Here is a 21836-nt window from a genome sequence, read left to right on the forward strand (position 1 = left end):
CGCCACCCAAAGGCTTTATGTCTGATGAAAATGCTCCTTTAATTGTCCTGCTTTGGCCATCAAAGGGCGCTTTAGCATCCCCTCCTCAATGCAACTTTCATGGGGTCCCTGATTAAAAACTGCTCCGAGTCCCTCGCCTCCTGACCCTTCACCCCGCATCCACTCCATCTCAAAGCACGGGCAAATTCATGACAACGTCTCAGACAGGGAGCGCTATCGCCATCGCCCCGTGAGGAGTGTGGGGGGGGGGGGGGGGGGGGGGCGCTTTGGTAAATCAATCTAAATCATCTCCTTTCACTCTCATCTAACGCCAAGATGGCCGTGGAGGTGCTTCCTGTGAGTGAGAAAGGGCCACTTCCTACACTGGGGGGGGGGGGCTAAATGATATCATCAATCACACTCGCTAGCTCGTTAACCCACGAGGAGAACAAACACAAATAATGATAAGTTGTCATTTAGCCTCCAGGAAAGTCTGTCCCTGCTTTCACTTTCACGCCCCCCCCCTCACCCCCCACCACTTGCACTTGCACTCCTTTTTTGAAGGCGACAATAAAATTACATTTGCATTAGCTGGGAGAGAATTTCACTTGGATGATTTATGGAAGCAATCAACACCAAGCTAGCCAATCCCAATGGCTGCCCCTCTGTCTCTCAAAACCTGTGTGTGTGTGTGTGTGTGTGTGTGTGTGTGTGTGTGTGTGTGTGTGTGTGTGTGTGTGTGTGTGTGCCCGTGCGCACAGATTGGATGGTGATGCTGAAAGCAGAATGGAGAAATAAGCCAAGCTTGGGGAAGGAAGGTGTAGAGATTTGGGCTTTGATTAGATTAGCATGAAACAACAGGCAGACAGATATGACAAATAGCTGCATTACAGACTGCCACTGCCCCCCCACCCCCCTCGGCATCCACCGCCATCCAAATAGATGCGCAATGGGCCACGTTCCAGATGGAGCCGGCTGAGTAATCGGGAGAAATGGGAGTCTGGGCCACAATACTTTATCTTTACTGATAAAAAGTAAAGGTAGTTTTTCTTCAGCTGTAAAAGTAAAAGGTGTACTATGATGATTCCCATGCTGATATCATTAACATACAGCAGCTGACACATATCTTCTCAAGGCTAAATACTACATGCATATACTTTTTGCAATGATGGACCCCCATCTCAAACACACCTCACTTAAATTCGATACTGGGGCTGTCATGATTGAAATGTGTCAACAGATATATTGATCAGTATTTCTACTGAGGAAAAGATCAAGAATATGCAGTATTATTTATACAGATTAACACTGTAAATCATGCTACACAACTGTCCTTCAGCATATATGGTCAGGTATGAGCATAGCAAGTAGTGGAGCGGGCCCCCATGCGGGGCCACTGGGAACGGTCAGGGAGGGGCGCGAGAGCTTTTCATTACAATGCAGACTTACCAACATGTACAAATGTATAGTACTCAACATGCAATGTGTACTTACATGTAGTTTGACTCCTATGAGCAGTGTGTGTGTGTGTGTTGCCACTCTACAGGGACGGTGTAAAGATGTGTGCGAGTGATGTTGCTTATCCAATCTTCATCAACCATCCTCATCACTGCGGCCCAGGCGGCAAGGGCCAGGGTCAAAGGGCACGTGGACAGGTCACCCACCCTTGACCCTGGAGTCCGTATCTGCGGCCCGAAGGCGCTTTGTATCGAAGGGACGTGAGCGGAGAGAGAGAGATGGGTGATTTGATTGGCTCTCCGTTCGACCTTTCCGTTGTTGTTGATTTGTTGCAGTCCAGGTGGATAAATCAAACGCACATCTGGGAAAGCCATGAGAGACGAGATAAAGACGACACACTTGCCTGTGAACACAGAAGCATGACGAGCTCCACCACCGAGCTGCTGGACTTCATGCACACCAAGCCTGGAGACACAAACACAAGATGAGTGACATTTGGGGAGTCTGATCTGCTTGGGGGGGGGGGGGGGGGGTCTACAACAAAGAACCAGGATCGGTTTACCAAAGCAGAGTGCTTGGTGTTAAGTGCTGATCCTTACACGGATGATCTAACACGGCCATCTGCAAGCACACATGGACTATTGATGCCACCCATGACATGACATCATCTTCATGTCCGCTAATGACATGACATCATCTTCATGTCCACTAATACACACCAATCGATGGACAGCATGTCGCCATCATCATCTGCACTCTATACATATTTGCATATACCAAGAACAGCCGAAGTATGCTAAGTGTGCTAACAGTCCAAGGACTTATCGTTTGAGCGCTAAGGTGTACTCACTGGTGCCCTCGATGAGGAGCTCTTGCCCGTGGCTGCCCAACAGCGTACGGGAGAGGAAGGGGGCAAAGTCCACAAAGATCTCTCTCAGCAGGGGGGCTGCCTTCTCCAGGGCGTGCTCCAGACGCTCCGAGATGCTAGGAGAGGAGGAAGAGTGCATGATGAGTGCATGGCCTAGGCGTCCGAGACAAAGAAAAGATCAATCACCTCATGTTGGGGGGCGTGTGCTGGCTCACAGGGGAGAGCTGGGCCACAGATGGCAAGCTAGCACTAGCTTCAACATGGCCGCCTGCTGCAGGGAGGAAGCATGGTAAGACTGATATTAGAGTCTGGATGTGTCGGCCTAGCACCATCAACCTGCATGGAAACATGCTGCCTCTATGAAACCCTACAATGGACTCCATTCTAATGTACGGGTGGGGGGGGTGATTTATGGTCCAATAGGGCAAGTGGGGGTATGAGTATGATTTTTATGGTCAGATGATGTACTCCAGGCACAGTATGTCTTCCTTATCAATTTACAATTCACAGCTTTCATGTTTAAATGACGTACTTAGCGCCTGCTAATCTTTCAACCGGCGTCGGCTTAGCCCCCCCCCACCCCCCTTCTTCCTTCCACGGGAACACTTAACACGCTTGCTTGGAACGGCACTCTAAACACCCTACCATTATTGCAATAATTCCACTACCTAATTCCAAAAAGGAATCGGAGGAACTGCTTCCGTCTGAATGCTGACTGTTACGTTAGAATGACAAAAATGCCAACACCGCTTCCTCGCAAAGACCGTATGACTAAACCATGCAATGAAGTGATGGTGATGGCACAGGAGTGTCCCGGCTGCTCAGTACAATATGTATATATGTATACAAGTTAATATGATAGTTTGCAATACTATATGATGTATGTATATGAACATAAAACACTGTACTACATGAATTTAATCATGATAATAGGAAGAATACAGTTAGTAACTACATCCCTGAATGTGTCCTGGCTACTCAGTACAATATTGAATATAAACAACAAAACATGGCCCCCCAGCAGGTGATCAGATTGATGGTTGGGCTAAAAGGGGCTTTATGGCCTCATTGTGGGGGCAAAGGTACAGCGTGTCCATGTTTGATTCATCTGCCAGTAAATTCTCCTCCGTGTGCCTCATAAATAAACTCATGTACAGCTGAATATGGGGGGGGGGGCGTGTTTTTCCAGCCAGGTCCGGCTCCAAGCAGGAATAACTCTTCCACAATGACGGCGTGATGTGTTTTGGAATGTGCTCAGAAGGTGTTAAGCAGCTTCATCGGGGTCTGGGGGTCTGGTGTAATGTGAGCACCCCCACCGTCCAGATGAAGGAGCTCCTTGAAAATAAAGAGGCCAAATGACATCTCCATCAGGGGCTTGAAAGCACATGTGCCGCCATCTTTAGCCCCACCATATACACCAAATGACCAATGACCAAAAGTATTTGCTCACCTGCCGTGACTCACATGTGAACTAAAATGCCATCCCATCCTAACCTAAAGGGTTCTATATGGTGTGGGTCCACCTTTTGCAGCTATTACAGCTTCAGCTCTTCATGGAAGGCTGTCCACAAGGTTGAGGAGTGTGTTTATCGGAATTCTGGACCATTCCTCCAAAAGCACATTGGTGAGGTCACACACTGATGTTGGTGGCTCTCAGTCTTTGCTCCAATTCATCCCAAAGGTGTTCTATGGGGTTCAAGTCAGGACTCTGTGCAGGCCAGTCAAGTTCATCCACACCGGACCATGTCTTTATGGCTCTTGCTTTGTGTCCTGGTGCATAGTGGTGTTGGGGCTGGGAAGGGGCTGCTCCAAACTGTTCCCACAAGGTTGGGAGCATGGAATTGTCCAAAATGTTTTGGTATCCTGGAGCATCCAAAGTTCCTTTCATTGGAACTAAGGGGCCAAGCCCGACTCCTTGAAAAAACAACCCCACAACAGAATTCCTCCTCCACCAAATTTCACACTCGGCACAATGCAGTCCCAAATGTACCGACATCACGCCCTCTGTAGGAGTGTGCAACACAGCCTGTATTTGTAGAGGTCGGGAAAGTATTTGTATTGGAGTAAAACTTAATAAAATAATAAATATCCAAATGACAATAATATAATTATGCAATAATAATAATTAGGAATAAATTGATAGCTTTCTGATGGGATGGTTTCATTGTTTCCCAATGCCAGTATTTTTTTTTTTTTAAGTATTATGTTCCAGTTCATTATTCCTAAAAAAGTCAGCGGAAAAAGCGTCATAGGTCCGCTTTGATGGGGAAAATGTTCATTCCGAGGATTTAGTCTGAAAAAGTATGCAGGATTACTTGTGAGGCGTATTTCTAGATGTGTAGATGCTGTATTTCAGGTATTAGGACTGAGATAAGACATTTGAGCACGCATTCAAACGAGATGTGCAAAGAAACTTCTAGCCATTGTACATGTCAATCATGATATGATATATGATCTGACAGTGAATGCTCACTAGACCTTTGGTCATGTCATTTCCAAGATAGGCGCCAGAGATTTGGTGCCCCACACAGCCAGACCAACACCATCTCCACATAAGCCCATCCGTCTGAGCTGTGGGTGTGATCTCACCTTCTGCAGAGGCGCTGCTGCCCTGCGACGCATCTCCAGAAGATACCACGGCCACGCCGTCAGCAGGCATCCCCACAGGCATGGAGGGAGCGGGGGAGGCTGTAGTGGAAACCTGAGACGTCAGGCCAGTTTTCTTGGGCGCCAGGACCACGCTCCTGCACAGCAAAAGCACAAAAATATTACATAATAATAATAATTATTATTATCATCATCATCATCACCACCACGGCCCATTCTCTGCTCTGGGATTATTTAGCATGCCAACATGGTTGCCAATGACTGCATTTAGCTGGAGTAGTACTACTGGAGTACTTTACAGTCTACAGATGAAGGCAATATGCCACTGCCATTGTTTGCATCTTTCTTAGGAAAAGAAAGTAGTGACATGAATAAAAGACGACTGATGGACACTGCTTTAAGAATTCCATTCAGAATATCTGTCTGGAATTCTAAACATTTATATATATATACATATGTGTGTGTGTATGTGTGTGCATATAGTCCCAGGTGCTGCCATCTACACGGGCTGGGTAGCGATGGAGGCCATTTTCATGTACATTCACCACTGCAGTAGTGATATTTCCAGCTATTGTATTCCCGCTACCTCCTTCAGCATTGATGCAAAAGCGGAGCGTAGGAATGGTGCGTGATGGAGCCAAAGGTGGCTGCCAGATAAGGCGTTGCGGCTCACACGAAAGCCAGCCGCGGCCCCGCTTATCAGTTCCACAGCGCTAGCAGAACCTCATCATCGGCTGGTCACACACGGGGCCGTACAGGAAGCGCTTGGCTTGGCAGGCCGAGGAAGGGCAGCGATTTGACAGAGCGAAGTAGAGGAGGCCAAATGGCAGCACCGCCTGGCACTGGTACTTCACTGTTAGCACATCCGTCTGTTCATAGTGCACTGGCGTGGAAACAGGAACTCAGAACGTCCTTGGGTCGCAACATTATGTCTGCAACATGGAACTTAGGGCGGCACTTTTCACTTGATCAGCTGCAGCCAGCACTTTGGAGATGTCACATGACATCAGCCAGCTGACCGGAAGGCTCCTCATTCACTCGACACTTCACGCAACTTTCACCTTCCACATGCTCATATTGATACTTACATATACATATTCATATATTCATCACCAGTATTACTTAGTCAAATATCAATCCCTCCTTCTTCCTCTTTGGGCTTTTCCGTCCAGGGATCCCACAGCACACCGATCTCCTCCATCCAACCCTGTCTTCTCATCCGTCTCTCACACCAACTACCCTCCGCTTTGGTCTTTTGCCCTTTTTTACCCTTCGCTTTGGCCTCTACGCCTCCTACCTGGCAGCATCCTTCTACCAATATATTGACCATCTCTCCTCCGGACATGTCCCAGCCATCTCAGTCTGGCCTGAAGGACTTTATCTCCAAGGCCTCTAACATGGAATGTCCCTCTGATGTACTCCTTCCTGATCCTATCCATCCTGGTCACTCCCAATGAGAACCTCAGCATCCTCATCTCTGCTACCTTCAGTTCTGCTTCCTGTCTCTAGACCAAACAACATGGCTGCTCTCACCACAGTGTTGTATACCTTTCCTTTCCTTTTAGCTGAAACTCTTCTATCACATCACGCCTGACTCTTTTCTCCACCCGTTCCAACCTGCCTGCACACGCTTCTTCACCTCCTTTTCACTATCTCCATTCTTCTGGACTGTTGACCCCAAGTACTTCCAATTCTCCACCTTCTGCATCTCTTCTCCCTGTAACCTCACTCTTCCACTTGGGTCCGTCTCATTCAGTATTACAGTACTACTCGGGTGCATGAAAAAGCGTCAGCATGAGGTGTACAGGAAGTCAGTCTTTGCCAGCACGGCTGAGGGAGGGGCTTATCTGCTGCTCAGATAACAGCCGCACCCCATCCACCTAACAGGACCCCAAGCAGCGATGCCAGTGGGCTCATCATGAGCACCTGAATGTCTTTGTCCTACCAAACATTGACACAATGGTGTGTGCGTGTGCGCGTGTGTGTGTGCGTGTGTGTGCTGAAGCTTCCATCTGCCTTGAAAGAGAAGGCAGTGAATTATTCAGCAGGTCATTAGCCACACTTAGCATGAGTGGGCCGCTCCAGTCGATTAATCAGACGTCAGTGGCCACAAACGGGAGGCCCAAAGCAGCCTCTGTGTGTGTGTGTGTGTGTGTGTGTATTATTGAAAGGCTTTAACCTGCTGTGTGTGTGTGTGAAATAAATGTTGTGTTCCAGTAATCTGTGCTATTTCAGGTAAAGTGGGGTGTGTGCATAGATTCAAACACCAGAACCTGCTTGGACAGGAAGTCAGTCTGCACATCAGCTGGCGTGGGAGGGGCCTGACATAATTTCCTGTTGCCGCCACGTTAATGTTGAGTATGGCACATGATGCCGGTGGATGTTAGACCCCACCATACGTGATCCATGTGGACATGGAGATGCTTCCCATGGGAAGAGGGTACAAGTGCACTGACTGAAGGTCGGGGTGTCTGAAGCACGGCCAATGAGATACAGGAAGTGATGACATCCAGCTAAGATAGCGTTAGCTTGCTGTGAGGTATACACATTGCGGTAGCTTGGACTTGGATACAGACGTAGTATGCTAGTATGCCGGCATTCAGGTTGTGGTGATCTGTTGTGATGTGAAGACGGACAGGAAGGTGTAGAAATGATACAGCATATCCTCCGCTGGGGGGAAAGTCCAGAAAGAAATGGTTTCCCAGCCAGCGTGGATGGCTCTGCTGTACGTGCACACGGGGAGCGCCGCCAGGAATGCAAACAAGCGCGTCAAGCGCTCGCACATTCTGGGGGTCGGCCGAGGCCTAAATCAGGCTTGCACAATGACACTGTTTGGTTCTGGTTCGTGTCAGCAAATATTTGCAGACTGGCTGTCATAACAGCGGCATGGCCAAGGAATGGATGGGAGAAATGCAGCAGGTCTGCTAGCCAGTAAATCACCAGTAAGTCACCCCATGACCCACACCAGCTTTTTTTGGGGGGGGGGGTGCTACATCCCAGAGGAGAGGTGCCACAGGGACGTAAACGTCACTCTTCAATCTGATCTTTACAATTTTACTGTCCTTCCATCCGAAGGGAGGTGTGTGGAATTCTCTTGCTTTGCATCTGATGAATCCCATTTCTTTTTGCTTTATTTCCACTCATCCTGTTTGAAAGATGCCGTGTGTGATGATAGGATGAAGGAGGGTGCGAGAGGATGAAAGGTTCTTTGGTGAGTGGGTTGGGAATGCTCTGGGAGGGTTGGGAATGATAAATGATTGATTCTTGGATGTTCTCCAGTCGGCCCCGGGGTGTCGATGGGAAAAAGCTCAGTGCTGCGTCTGGCCGTGAAGCGGGATGCTCGTATGCTGTCAGTCTCCGCTTTCCAGGCTATGGCTGCTGATGCGCTCAGCGGGCAGGAGCCAGTCTAATCCCCCTGATATGCCGATCACCCTGAGCCCGGACACAGCATTCCTCAGATAAAGACACACATGCTGAGGAATTCCCACAGCATGACTGACTGTGTGTGTGTGTGTGTGTGGTGGTGGTGGGGGGGGGGGGGGGGGGGGGGGTTTCTTGAAAATATGAGAAGCTCTGTGTGACAATGTCCCCCATGGAGGACTCTGGAAGAAAATGTAAACCAGACCAGCTGTGGTCTTCTCTCACCTGGCCAAGTCACCGTACGCCGGGACCCAGGATGCACCCCTACGTGTAACAAATGTAAAAGAGCGACTGTGCTAGCAAGAGTATGCTCCATGACATTCCTATTTCTCCACAGGTGGTATCGCCACCCCTACTGGTACTGGATCATACCCAGCTGATACCAGACGGTAAGCACGATACATGCAAGGGAAGAAAAGCCCACACTTTTGGGGGGGTGTTGGAAGTGAATGACTCCTCAGGTCAAAGGGGTTTCTGTTGGAAAATGTTTTTCTAGATCCAAAAAAAAGTTTCCTGTGAGGATACCGTGCCGAGACGTCTTCAAGGTCAGCCCTCGTCGGCATAAACCCTGTGAAACTGTCAACCTGGAAAAAGGGGGAATCACCAGGGAGGGGGCAACATATGGATTCTCGGGGAAAAAGATTAACTTGTCAGGTTTGGAAGACGCACCAGAGGTGTCTGCCACCAAAGTGCAAAAAAATGAATCCACTTGACCCCTTTCACACAGAAATCCCATCATTTATCCACCCGTGTCTTTTACACACCGGGCAGCATACTTCCTGTCTTTTAACGAATAAGCATCATAGGGAGCTATGATGCTTCTTCCTCTTGCCTGACCTATAGGTGGAGTTAGAATGTTGGATCCTCCTGCCAACCATGCCAACCTTCCAGACCTTCATGACCTTAGTGCGTTAGGAAGTCAGCCCTGAAAGAGGTTAGGGATGGCCCTCAATGCCGGCTTTTAGAGACTTTTTTGATGTTGTAGGAAAGCTAGGTTTCCACTGTGAGTTCATCCACGGTAAGTCGGGGTCTCCAACCAGTAGACCATGAGCTACCAGTAGCTCTCCAAAGGCTTTATTCATTCATCATCAACTCTTTTACCCATGAAATTACACGGTGGGGTTTGGCGGTAGTAAAATGATGAAGACGACAGCGTAATGACAACACAGGAGTACCACGAAGTACTACTATTACACCACATGTTGGTGCCGTTATTCAAGCCCAGACGTGAAACGTGCTCCACCAAGCGGCCCGTGTAGCTGAATGAGTGTGGGTGTCTGACGGGCACACGCGTAGAGATGCTTAGAAAAGATGGCCGCCAAACAGTGAAGGGTCGTTTGTGTGTTGATGATGCATGCTCACCTATCAAATGACCGGATCTGCAGGGAGTCTCTTCTGATGTCGCCCACGCCGCCAAGAAAGGCTGGCGGCAGCAGATTGGGGTCCACCATGAGGTCATCGGTCGGGCCGCCTACAAGGCTGCGCAGGATGTCCTTCACGTTCTTGCCCTTGGCGTCGCCGTGGCCAGCGGCGGGTTTGACCTCCGAGGACAGCGTGGACAGGGCCTCCGAGACGGCATCCGGTCCGCCGCGGGCCACCGCGGATGACGAGAGCTCAGCCTCGCTGGCGGCGATGGAGGTGTGGTCGTCACCGATGCCGAAATCGGAACGGCGGATGGAGACGGCGTTCTCTGCTACCAGGCCGGCAGAAAGGCCAGCGCCATCTAGTATGGAGAAAATGAAGCATTTATCCCATACATCTCCTCTGGATGACGGGTCTCCATGAAGGTGTGGCTGAAGGCATTTCAGTAAGATGAGTGGTCAGCACCCAGCGGCTTCATCCAGCTCTGCATGTGCTTTCAAAAGTCAGGCCTCGTCTCCATTCAGTGCTTTATTGCTGATATGAGCGCCAAGGCAAGGCTTCATTCCCACTTTCTCATGCACTCCACATGATTAAACTGCCCCCCTTACCTGTGCTCCTGGGTGTCTCAGCGTGTTTCTTGTCACCGTGGGGCTCCAGGATGTCCCGGTACTTGGACACCATGAGGACAGAGATGAAATAGACCACAGCCAGAGCCAGAAACTGAGCCTGCTTACTGTCCTCCTGAAACAAATCACTTTCGAATGTCATGACAGACCGCCACAACGTACCCCACCGTGCACAGACACTCCAACAAAACAATCAGGATCCAATCAGCGGCGGAGACAATGAGAGCACTAGACTACAAGGGTGCCATCTTATCCATCTTTATCCTTATTTGAGGATTTTCCTTTCCTTTTGGTCCACACTGCCATCAGAAGAGACCATTAAGTGCTCATCCTTTCGTTTTCGACAGCATTAATTTGATGAAATCTTATTATTCCTCATTAGGGGAGTGCATCGTAATCACAAAACGCGATAACACGACACCGTAAAATGAACACATGCAAAGAGACCATGGATAGATCATAATGAATACACGTGTGGGAGATACCACTTACAATATCTCTGAAGACGACAGCCCGCAGGCGGTTGATGTCCATGTCCTGGAGCAGTCGCTCAAAGTCTTGAACAGGAGACATCCCGCCCGTCACTGCATCAACGGGACTCTGCGTGCACAGGAAATGCAAGAATGAGGAGACATTTGCTACAAAGGCACACTGGCATATTTGTGTTTGTTTGTTTGGTTGGTTGGTGAGGTCAGGGTGTGGTGACTTCCTCCAGGGAGGCTGGCCCGGTGCAGCACGGGGAAACACAGGAGCGACATGGTGTGGCCCGGTGTGGCACCTTTTAGTGTAGCAGTGTAGCATGGAGTAGCACCTTTTAGTATGCTGTTTTTAGCACAATGTAGCATGGAGTAGCACCTTTTAGCCGGTGTTTTTAGCACGGTGTACCCCCTTTTAGGACAAAGTAGCATGGAGTAGCACCTTTTAGCCGGTGTTTTTAGCACGGTGTAGCATGGTGTAGCACTTTTTCGGACAAAGTAGCATGGAGTAGCACCTTTTAGTACGCCGTTTCTAGCACGGTGTAGCATACTATATGGCATGGCACTGCTGCATTATTCAGGACATCCAACAGCCAGTTGACAGAAGAGCAAGATGACTTTACTGGAAGTCACTGGATCAATTCAACAGAAGAACTACAATGCCACACCGGGGGGGGGGGCTAATACGATAATACAATAAGCTTTGAGCTAATGTAATAAGACTTGGTGGTCAGCGGGAGGGAGGGTGGGGCTTTGGAAGATGCAGTCCTTCCTCTACTTCTACCTCACATTGGCTCCCAAACCCTGATACTATGTGGGAATTCTAGCTACTGGATGGCATTGCGTGCACGTATAACACTTGCCTGTGCTGTTGCGGCTGCGTTGCAGAGAGCGGAGGCGTCCTTGCCGTGCTTCAGGTGAGCTTGCTGACACTCCAGACAGTTCCTCACAGCCATGGCGCACACTGGAAGACAAGGCTAGAATTATCCAGCAGGGCCGTGACAAGGTCAGGTCGACCCTGGCAGCACGGGTCACTCCTGTCCCGCTCCAAGGTGGCAGTGCAAGGGTGCGGAACAAATCCCACATGCTGACTGGGCACGCCCTTGTCCTTGCGTGTTCTCCTGGAACTTCAGCTTGGAAAAGTCTGGCTCTCCAGACTCGACTGTCCATGCTGCTCTGCTACTTGACATGTGACGGATGTCAACTCGCCGCCATTCAGATGGCAAAAGAGGGAATGATTCCATTAGGACCAGTCTCTCAGAGCGCTGTTTGCTTCAAAGACACACGGGGAGAAGGGAAAGGAAGGGGGGCGGGGGGCGGTAGACACTAAAACCTTGTTACACTGGTCCCAAATCAGATTAGCTGGCAGCACATAGCCCATCAAATATTCATTTCAAGACGGCTGCTTGCCAGCCTCTCATGTTTGGACTTCTGGAGCACAACTCTAATTAGAGGAACGTGCAAGCTCAACCTGCCTCGCTGTTGGAGAAGACCCTGGCAAATACACGCCTTGTTGGAGCCTTATTTTACGTATATGAATATACCACCCCTCTCATTTATTGAAACAGCCGTATTACGCCGCAAATTCAAAGGCAGGAAGTGTTAACGTACGCCGGGGTGTCCGAAGGGGCATTTATTGCTAGATTAATGTTGATATTATTGATATTTGATGAGCTCATTAGCTAAGATGCTGTATCAGAAATGAGCGATGGTCCACCCGGCTGCCACTGTACTGGAACACGGAGCAATGCCTGATGGGAAGCCAAGCGCCCCGAGGCCACGCTGCAGCGGGGCCATTACGGCCAAATCACCACATGGTCATGCACTGGGGGTTAGCATAACAGCAGAGGAGAGCCGCTGATGGAGGGCTTGGCCAACACGGAGATAACAGAACAGGCAATTTATCCCGCAGAGAGCAAGGTCAAACCTGGAAGAAAATAGAGTCGGCGAGCGTCTTACCGAGGCGGAGGCACTGTCGCAGGATCCCGCCCGATGACATGTTTTTCTCCGCCTCGATCTCAGTGAAGTTTAGTGAACTGGCGAAGACCAGCACGTCCATGAGGCCCACCAGGCGCCGCAGGAAGCTGATGGAGGCTTCCAGCGTCAGGCCCTGCGATGGCTCCGTGATCTCCATCTCGTGCTGCCGGTCGAGACCAAGAGAACAAAGTAAGCATGGTAGTACTGCAAGTACCATCAAAAGTACACAACACTTCTCCTCTCCTGATGCCGTTTGGCTCACGTCATGCTACTCAACTGCAGAAAGTAGCAGGCACCAGATGATTGATTTATCAGGGATTATAATCTATGTATTAGTCAAATAACTATTAGAGAACTATACACGGATATCAGAGGGAATGTCCTATGCTTGTAAAGCCCCTTAGAGGCAAGCTTTACAGATGCCATGTGTGCATGTACACATGGAAGTCTTGACAGGGCAGTAATAAATCCGCCCTGGCCGGGTCACACACGCTAAGAATGCCATAAAAGAGCCGCAGACGCTGAGGTCAGACAGCAGTTCAAAAAACAGAAAGATGCTAACGATGTTAGGGAGCAGCTAACGGCGGGCTAATGCGATTGGCCAAAGGTGGATGCGGATGGATAGCTTCCTGTATGGTGAGCACTCACCGAGGAGGAGGTGGCGGCGGACAGCAGCGGCAGGATGCCCCCACAGGCCATGACCAAGTTGTCCACCACCTGGGAGATGAGGTGCACGCTGTTGTGCACGAACACCACGTTGTCGCCGCTGTTCACAAAGTCCAGGACCGTCTTGCTGGAGTGGCTGAGAAGCGAGGGAAGACGGAGGTGAGGATGTGGGAGACTGACTAGCTCATTAACTACAACTGACATCCCAATGATGTAATCAATACATAGAATATTAGCACAAGAGAAAGATGAATTATCAATCATACCTCCTCCACATTTGCACGTCTGTCTCGATGGCGAATAGAAGGTCTGTGAGGAGGCGCTGGTGCATGGGGGACCAGCGGAATTCCGGGATGCGGAACATGGTGGAACGTGGCACCGAGGTCCCGCTCTCTCTCAGCGGGCCGGCGGAACCCCCGGCGGCTGCCGTTTGGCCTTGGCTCATCTCCTGCAGACGCCACAGCAGACCAGTGAGGACCACAAGAGTATCAGACTACTATGTAGCAAGTCATGCTACACGCTAATACTTGGCCCCAAACGCTTACTACGTGTGCAGTACTTCCTGTTGCTGTACTTGGTCTCGGTTTAACACTTCCATGTTTTGTATAAATGGACATGGGCAGACTGCATGCTGGACAGAACTGTAGTACTACTAATTGCAGTTCAACACAATTACTGGTAAAAAAAAAAAGGATGTAAAGTGTAACATAACATGAGACCCAAGTTGTTATAATAATAATAATAATGTTTACATATTTAGCTTTCTCTGCGTCTTAAACTGTAGAGGGGCCGTAGAGTTGAAGTGTAGGAAGTGATGAAGGTCCTCTGCAGGTCCTCTGCAGTACATGATATCGATACCGATTCCAAAAAGAAAAGGAGGCATACCACGGTGGGCGTCTCCTTCAGTTCCAGCCTCTCCGTGTCCAAGGCCACGTTGGCCACGTCCAGCCGGGCTATCTTGATCTCCTTGGTCTTGTGAGGGGCAGTGCTTGCTGCTGGGCCGCCGGATGGAGCTTCCTCCCGAGGGGCAGCAGTGCTAGCATCATGTGAAGGCGGCGCTGTTGACGCAGAGGCCGCCTCCTGGTCAGCAGGGGGCACCGTGGACTGCTGGGCTGAGGGTGCAGACTCTTCCTGGGCCGTTTCCGTTGGTAGCTCCGTGACTTGCTCTTCCAAGGTGTCAGCTGATGGAGCCTCTGCTCTCTGACCCTCGTCACCACTTTCTTCATCTTCCTTCTTCACATCACTTCCGTCATTACCTTGATCTGCTTCATTATCCCCACCCTCCTGAGAAGCCACGCCCACTTCCTCCTCGGTAGCGGCCGGGGCAAACGAGGACTCCTCTTGGCTGTCCACCTGGTCGCTAGTGGAGGACACGTCAACCAAGTCCTCGCCGTCGTCCAGACAGGCGGACACCACCTCAGTCCCTGAGTCCACTTCTTTAGAAGGGTCTTGGGACTCGGGTATTTGCTTTGCGTCTATTTCCATCTCCAGCTCGTCATCAGCTGTCTGCTGGTTTGTGTTCTCCTTCTGTCCGTCCACCACAGCTGCTGCTTCATCCTCCACGCTGGACACGGCCACGGACGACGACGCGTCCACTGTGAGTTCAATGACGGTGGACGGGGGCGGGCCTTCTGAAGACTGTCCATTCATGCACACTGTGGTCTCTGAGCATTGGCTGACCCCAGAGACAGTTCGGACCGGGCCGAGAGACCCGGCAGACTCCTGATGCTGGTACTGGCGGAACATGCGGGACAGGCTGGCTTTGTGCTGCTCGAAGGTGACCTGAAGATCCAAAAGGATAAAAAGCAAGTGTTTAGTTGGGAGCGTTGTCTTACATCTCCATGGTAGGAATCAAACATCACTGGTGTTTCAAGCAGCCACTGGCACGGGTCCTGCTGTTTGGGGGTGCACTGATGCATCCCCAAATGGCGGGACAATGTCTTCCTTCCCCAAAGTAGCACCCATTGCTAAGATGCGTGCTTTTATGTCTGCAGGAGGACAGGATGATGGCTCAGGTCAGAGGTCACAAGAAGAGGTTCGGGGAGGTTTGGGAAGGGTGAGGAGATGAGGAGGTAGAACATTCACCTGCTGCCAAGCTTCTACTGGAGATGAGACTGATTGCCAGCCAATGACTGCTGGTCTTGGCTTCCTCATAGGCCGCCACCACGACGGACCAAAAAGGGTGCAGGCTTTGGGCCTTTTGGGCTAGAATCTTGCTAGCATCTGATAGCGGTGGCCCAGACCGCTCGTCTACAAGAGACAATGCTTGGCGTTGGCGTTTGAGGAAGAGGCCAAGCTTGTACGCGCCGGGAGATTAGCGGCACACACTGTTAGCGTGGACGACCATCCTCCCGCGCCGCCATTAATCACTGAGGCCGGAGGACAGGAAGTCAAAGATGGCTTGGCGGGCTGAGTGAAACTGGACCCCCCCCCAACCCGAGGCTATTTGAACAGCAGGAAGGCATTGGAAAGCAAAAAGCATACAAATGGAGGAGCGAGCATGTGACTAATGGGAATTAGAAGAAAGTCACAGGCTGATTGTTGGTAATTAATTAGGCGTTATTGTGGTAAATTGGCCTGCTACACGGCTGCTCATCCATCTTGGTAGTGGGAAGCAGCGACTGCTAATCCATACAGGCCCACTCTTCCTCCTCATCATTCCTTCGCCCTTAATTGGACCTTTAGCCATGGCTGCTCCACCATCCTGCACGTGCTCAACGCGTCCACATCTGCTCCGCCCATCTCAGCAGTCGTGTGTTTGGCCAGCCCCCCCCCCGGATAACAGCTGTAATATCTGTAGTCTGCTACATCTAAAGTATGCTAAGTTAGTAAGACACTGGAAAAATGACATTGCCCCCAAACTACGTGATGTCTGTGAACACAACCCCTCGTAGCTCATTTCGAACACTTTAAAGTGGATTCTAACGTTCTACTACTAGTCAAGGCAATAGTATCACACTCGTGGATTTTTAGACTAGCTAATGCTAGCTTTTAGCTCGATTGGCATGGTGGTTCATTTGGAGCTCTAAATACAAAGTATATATGGTTCGTCTTGTATTCATCCAATACAGTAAGAAAGGACTGCTCTAATTATTATTATGATTATGGATGTAGCACTATGTTCATTCAATACGCACTCCTTTCTTGATCAAAACACACCAAAGGTGCCTTCTATTCTTTTCTATCGTCGTGTGTTCATTTGAAGAAATAAAAGTCGGTGCCATTCCTGCATTGTGTTAAAGATACTACACACTGCAGAGTAATACTGTGCGGTGCGGTACAAAGACGGAGGTGACAACGTTGGTGCTGATGTGGGGGCTCCCTGTTGGCCTGCGTGGATTTATGAGGCCTTGTTTCTCCGATTGGACTATTCCCATGAATATTCAATGCAGCTGTGAGCGAGCAGGGCTTCCTCTGAGGAAAAAGGAGGGGAAGGAGAGCAGCTATTCAAACACGCAGACGGAGAGCCCTGCGGCGGTGGGAGGGGGGAGCAACAGTGACAAACAGCTCTGCTGCTACAAAGGTGGCAGGAAATCTATCAAACGCCACAATAAAATTGCAATTGAGTTTCTTTAGCCTTTTTATAGCACATGCATGTATCTTTTGTGGCCAGCACACCGCCCCCACCCGCAACTGCTGGAATCAGAGGACGGGGTGCCGTGTGTGCGTGTGTGCGAGTGTGTGCGTACAGAGCTCACATTTCCCAAGACCTCCACGCTCCAATGATGTGCAGCAAAGAGGTTATGTTTTCATCAAGGTTTGTGTGTTGGTGAGGATTAGGTCAAATGAGGCTACGCTGCATGCAAGCATGGTGAGGATCTGGCTAAGGGTGCACGGCTGCACTTGCATGATCTGTCTTACATTGACAGTCAGATCCAAGCCTAGATCCAAGGAGGTGAAGGTTTAAGATGCCAACTGTTAGGAAGACAAGGAGTTGGTGCCTGAGCCGGGAGAGGAAAGGGCGCCATTGCCATCTACAACATGACACATTAGTCATTCATCCACGTAAATAGTGAGGTCCGCAACCAGCAACGGGACAGGAGCATCTGAAATTAGGAAGTTGGACTGGATAATAGCACAGATCCAGATCCACATCGTCCCTGCTTTCACCACAGAGGAACCAGATAAGAACACTTCACTGGCGCAGAGGCTGGCCATTATTCAGTAGTACTATGTATGTACTTTATGCACATGGTACTATTGAAGGAAGCCCTCAGATTGGTGCTGAGAAAGGCGTGGATTTGGACATAGTCCATTTCGTAATGGATATGATAGCAATAGGAACAACTGAAGTCCATGTGGATAATCATCTCAACTCCAGAGTTAATATCCATCTGTTCAACGACTTATAGAACATCGAGAAAAGGCAGATATCTTTTAGAACAAACCTTCGGCTATGTTCAAATCCTCAGCTAATAATAAAACTAAATATGGAGGAGTGGTGAAATGTCAGCAAGTCCAAAATACTTGATATTAGTAGTATTTGCAGGTAAACATGTTTCGAGACCAAGGTGTGGCCCGTGGACCAGCAGCCTTTTTCCACTCGTGCCTGAGGGAGCATGTATTAGCAATGTGATAGGTTGCTTGTCCTTTCTGAGGAACGCGGCCGACGTGGCACCCATCCCTCATACTGGAGTTTGGGCTGAGTTTTAAGGTGGTGAAAATGATTTTTAACGCTCTGGATTGGAAGTACCTTCATCTTACCCACTTCCTGCTTCTTCCACTGCAGACGCACTAGCCTGGTATCTTCTACTGAGCCTCCTCCCTCCTCCCGCCTGCATGCAGGCCTGAGGGAGATACGGCTCAAATCCAGCCTATATCCATATCAACCATATGCTGGGCTTTCATACGGCGCTTCAAGTAAATATGAATATTTAAAACATCCATATATCGCCCAGCCCTACTTTATAGTCTATACTTCCTAAAATCTCCCCACCAAGGAGAACAACACATGGCCAGTATATTCACCACTCGTTTGGCTAATAACAATAGGCTTTGCTCATTACTCATATCTTCCAGTCACTGCCTGTGGTTGCCAGTCATTGAAACGCTACAGGCCAGATACATTAAAAATACGTACGGCATATGATCATCATCATTTCAGCACATCTCTGTCAGAAAGGAAGAGCCTGATATTCTAACCTTTTCTTTCATGATCTTTAGCTGTCCATTTCCATCCAGTGTGTAAAGGGGCCTTGACATGAGATATGATGATCATCATCATCATGACAACTACCTAGACAGTACAGTGGCCTGCCTGCACCCCCTACTGGCCTCCAGTGCCAAGTGCACGTCTTCAACCCTGCCTTCACTCCCCTTACTTCAGCCAGTTGGAAGAGGAGAGGGCAACATGATCTTTGTCAAAGATCCCTTTGCCGTGTGCTTGGTGGATGGAAGATCTCCTACACGGAAACAGAGGAGGATTGGAGAGCAGAGCCGTCGGGTTCGGTTCCTAAACATCAGGAGTCAACCTGTGCACCCTTTGGCAACATCCAAACGATGGAGGTACGAGGGGCTTCCATCATCAAAAGGATGAAATGAGCCCACTGCAGCCCAGACCGCCATCCGAGTGGAAGGCTGACCCCTCCCAATGTTCCCACCCAGGACAAGGCAGCTGATGCTGGAAATGCCATCATTGTGTGTGTGCTGCAGGTTGGCTTTCCGTGTCCTTCATTCTGCTGGGAATTAATTATCCAATTATCCAATTATCCATTATTCCTTTGAAATGCCTTAAATGCTCATTTGGTGTCTGTAGGAAAACCATAGATTCTTTGCTGGAGATGAAAAGGAGGAAGGTGGAGAAAGCACTGCAGATAGAGTGTGTGTGTGTGTGTGTGTGTGTGTGTGTGGCGATAACAAGCAGTCTGACCTTGGAGTGTGTGATGGACAAGGTGTCCACCCAAACACGCCAGCCGCCCCACTCATACTTGATGGCGTGGTAGAGCAGGATACGGAAGACGGCGTACACCATCTCTGTGACTTTCTGTTCCTCGCTGCTGCGGGGGTTGATGAAGCACAGCGACAGCATCCACTCCTGCCACACCGAACACTGCAGCAGGCTCCTGGGGGGCCCATGGGACACGGCTGTGAAGGCCACCACGGCACGGGTGGATGTGTATGTGTGTGTGTGTGTGTGTGTTGTTTTACCTGCGGTTCTCTCTACTGTTGTTGAACAGCTTGATCATGTCAGACAAGAACACCTTACGCACCTCCATGCTCTCGGCTGACAGCGGGGAGCTCTTTAGCAAGGCAGCTGTGACCTTCAGAATCTCTACAATACATCAACAGAAGCATCATACTCAGTGAGATTTTGAACCAGCATATGTTAAGCGCTGACACTGTAAATGATGGGTGGAACAACGTTCAGAAGAATCCAGAGAACAACGTGCTTCATATGCAGCTGACATGGAGGACATGGAGCCTTCTTGGCGCTTTTTGGGTGCGTCCCATGACGTGCATTCTTAGCTGCCTCTTTTCGTCTGTTTTTCCATCATTAGAAGGTACAGCAAGAGAAGTGTGACCGTGGAGCCGACTAAGCGGGTATGGTAGACTGGATGGAACGTGCCACAGTGCAGTGGTCGTCATGCTTTTGCTTTGGCCCCACTGAAAGCACAGCCAGCGTTTGGATGAATTATGCAGACCGTGTCCGCGGTCATTAGCTTCCAAGAGAGACGTGGGGGGTCGGCGTTACCGAGATCAGCCTGGCTGGACCGTGCGAGTTCTTGTTTCTACATATTATGAACCGCTGGAGCCTCACTGCCAGAAAAGGAGCCCAGCATGCACGCATGCTTCTTTTCCCTTGCAGTTAAACACCACTTCCTGTTGCGTGTGACTGGCGCTGACGTTACTAAAGACTGCAATCAGAGGAGCATTTGGAGAGTTTGTCACGGATGAAATCAAGAAAATGTGCAGCTCCAAAAACAGATGACCATTTGGCCCCATCCGAGACGCTTGGGCTTTTTAACCGGCACGGCTGCACATGATCAGCGTGGGACTGGCAGAGTCAGACTGGACGCTCGACTAGATGCCAAACACACGTGTTAAAAACAAACACTAAAGATTCAACCTAACCAATGGATCCAAGAAGTATCCTACCCGTCCATGCACGCCATCAGTATCTACTTATTGATTTCATTATGGATGAATTTGATAGATTTGATGGGATCAAAGCTAACACTTGAGTGTATTCACATTACACTACACGTACAGTGTAAAGCAGTGATTTTCAACCACTGTGCCGCGGCACACTAGTGTACCTTGAGAAACCGCCAGGTGTGCCGTGAGGAATTATCCAATATCACTTTTTATAATTAACATTTATTAATCATCATTTGCAAATATTATGTCAATAGCCATTATGTCAATAGTATACATGGACCCAAATATTCCAATTGCATTTGGTTTATTTGCTCAAACGGAAAGAATTGAACAGGGATGGAATATTCCTTTCCCCAATCCGATTGAGGTATCTTGTACCCGCTCAAACGTAAAGTTGTCAGGGTGCGTTCTTCTTCATGGTGTTTTTCTTCTTCTGTTGTTTATTGGTGGTTGGCAAGCAGCTTTCGTGTGCATTAGCGCCATCTGTGAAACAGAATCTAAACCCTTCTATACTTTATTCACAAGTCCAGTTTTATTAAAAAAGAAAATATATATCTATATAAAACATGTCCTGAGTTTAATTATAAAATATTAGCAAGATTGAATTTGTTCTTTTACTGTTTAAATTCATCCCGGGTGCGTTCTTTCAGCGAATGCTCAGATATGACGTAACACGCAGATCCAGACCTTCTTCAGTTTTAAAAATGGAGGCGAGCAATCGGCACTGGACTAAGCAAAGTTTGTTTTTGATTCAAACTAAATTTCAAGACTGGACAGTCGAAAAACTGTAAATACAGAGTTATTCCAACAAGTGAAAGAAAAACTTGGGGAAGACGGTATCACGTGATGTTGATGTTTACGTTTTACTGCGCATGCCCTATTGACTCCTATTGATACCTATTGATTCTGGTTGATTTTCACAGCGCATGTAGACAAGAGATTGGAATATTCCTTTCTATGGATACCATTGTTTCCCGAAAGGTCATTCGGAAAGAGAAAAACTCGTCATGTAAAAACATGGCTACTGTCGAGTGTCTGTGGTGTAAAAACTGGCAGAGCAATGTAATATTGGTCCGTGTGGCAACACCTACCTTGTTCCTCTGATAGACTTATTGATGCATGTGTGAGGTCATGGTGACATTTTGTAACATTTTTGGTTAGTGGTGTGCCACAAGATTTTTCCAATGTAAAAAACGTGCCGTGGCTCAAAAAAGGTTGAAACACACTGGTGTAAAGAGTACTTTCATACAGACAACTACAACATAGCAAAAAGGGTTAGGGTTAGTTCCCAAAGTGGGG

General features: G+C 49.0%; 1 protein-coding gene across 8 annotated transcripts in view; it reads right to left on the minus strand.

Annotated features, from left to right (window-relative positions):
* lrba (LPS responsive beige-like anchor protein) overlaps window positions 1-21836 on the minus strand; it is a 140701-nt gene that overhangs the window by 100823 nt on the left and 18042 nt on the right. For all 8 annotated transcript variants that reach the window (XM_058091546.1, XM_058091551.1, XM_058091550.1 and 5 more), the window contains 14 exons: window positions 19587-19710; window positions 19309-19501; window positions 14325-15221; window positions 13706-13887; window positions 13422-13575; window positions 12756-12936; window positions 11660-11760; window positions 10813-10920; window positions 10303-10435; window positions 9695-10055; window positions 4895-5049; window positions 2492-2576; window positions 2288-2421; window positions 1841-1902 (listed from right to left, as the gene is read on the minus strand). In XM_058091546.1, the coding sequence (XP_057947529.1) occupies window positions 1841-1902; window positions 2288-2421; window positions 2492-2576; window positions 4895-5049; window positions 9695-10055; window positions 10303-10435; window positions 10813-10920; window positions 11660-11760; window positions 12756-12936; window positions 13422-13575; window positions 13706-13887; window positions 14325-15221; window positions 19309-19501; window positions 19587-19710 (2870 nt within the window). The remainder of the gene's footprint in view (window positions 1-1840; window positions 1903-2287; window positions 2422-2491; window positions 2577-4894; window positions 5050-9694; window positions 10056-10302; window positions 10436-10812; window positions 10921-11659; window positions 11761-12755; window positions 12937-13421; window positions 13576-13705; window positions 13888-14324; window positions 15222-19308; window positions 19502-19586; window positions 19711-21836) is intronic.

The sequence above is a fragment of the Doryrhamphus excisus genome, chromosome 1 (assembly GCF_030265055.1).
Source record: "Doryrhamphus excisus isolate RoL2022-K1 chromosome 1, RoL_Dexc_1.0, whole genome shotgun sequence".
Taxonomy (NCBI): domain Eukaryota; kingdom Metazoa; phylum Chordata; class Actinopteri; order Syngnathiformes; family Syngnathidae; genus Doryrhamphus; species Doryrhamphus excisus.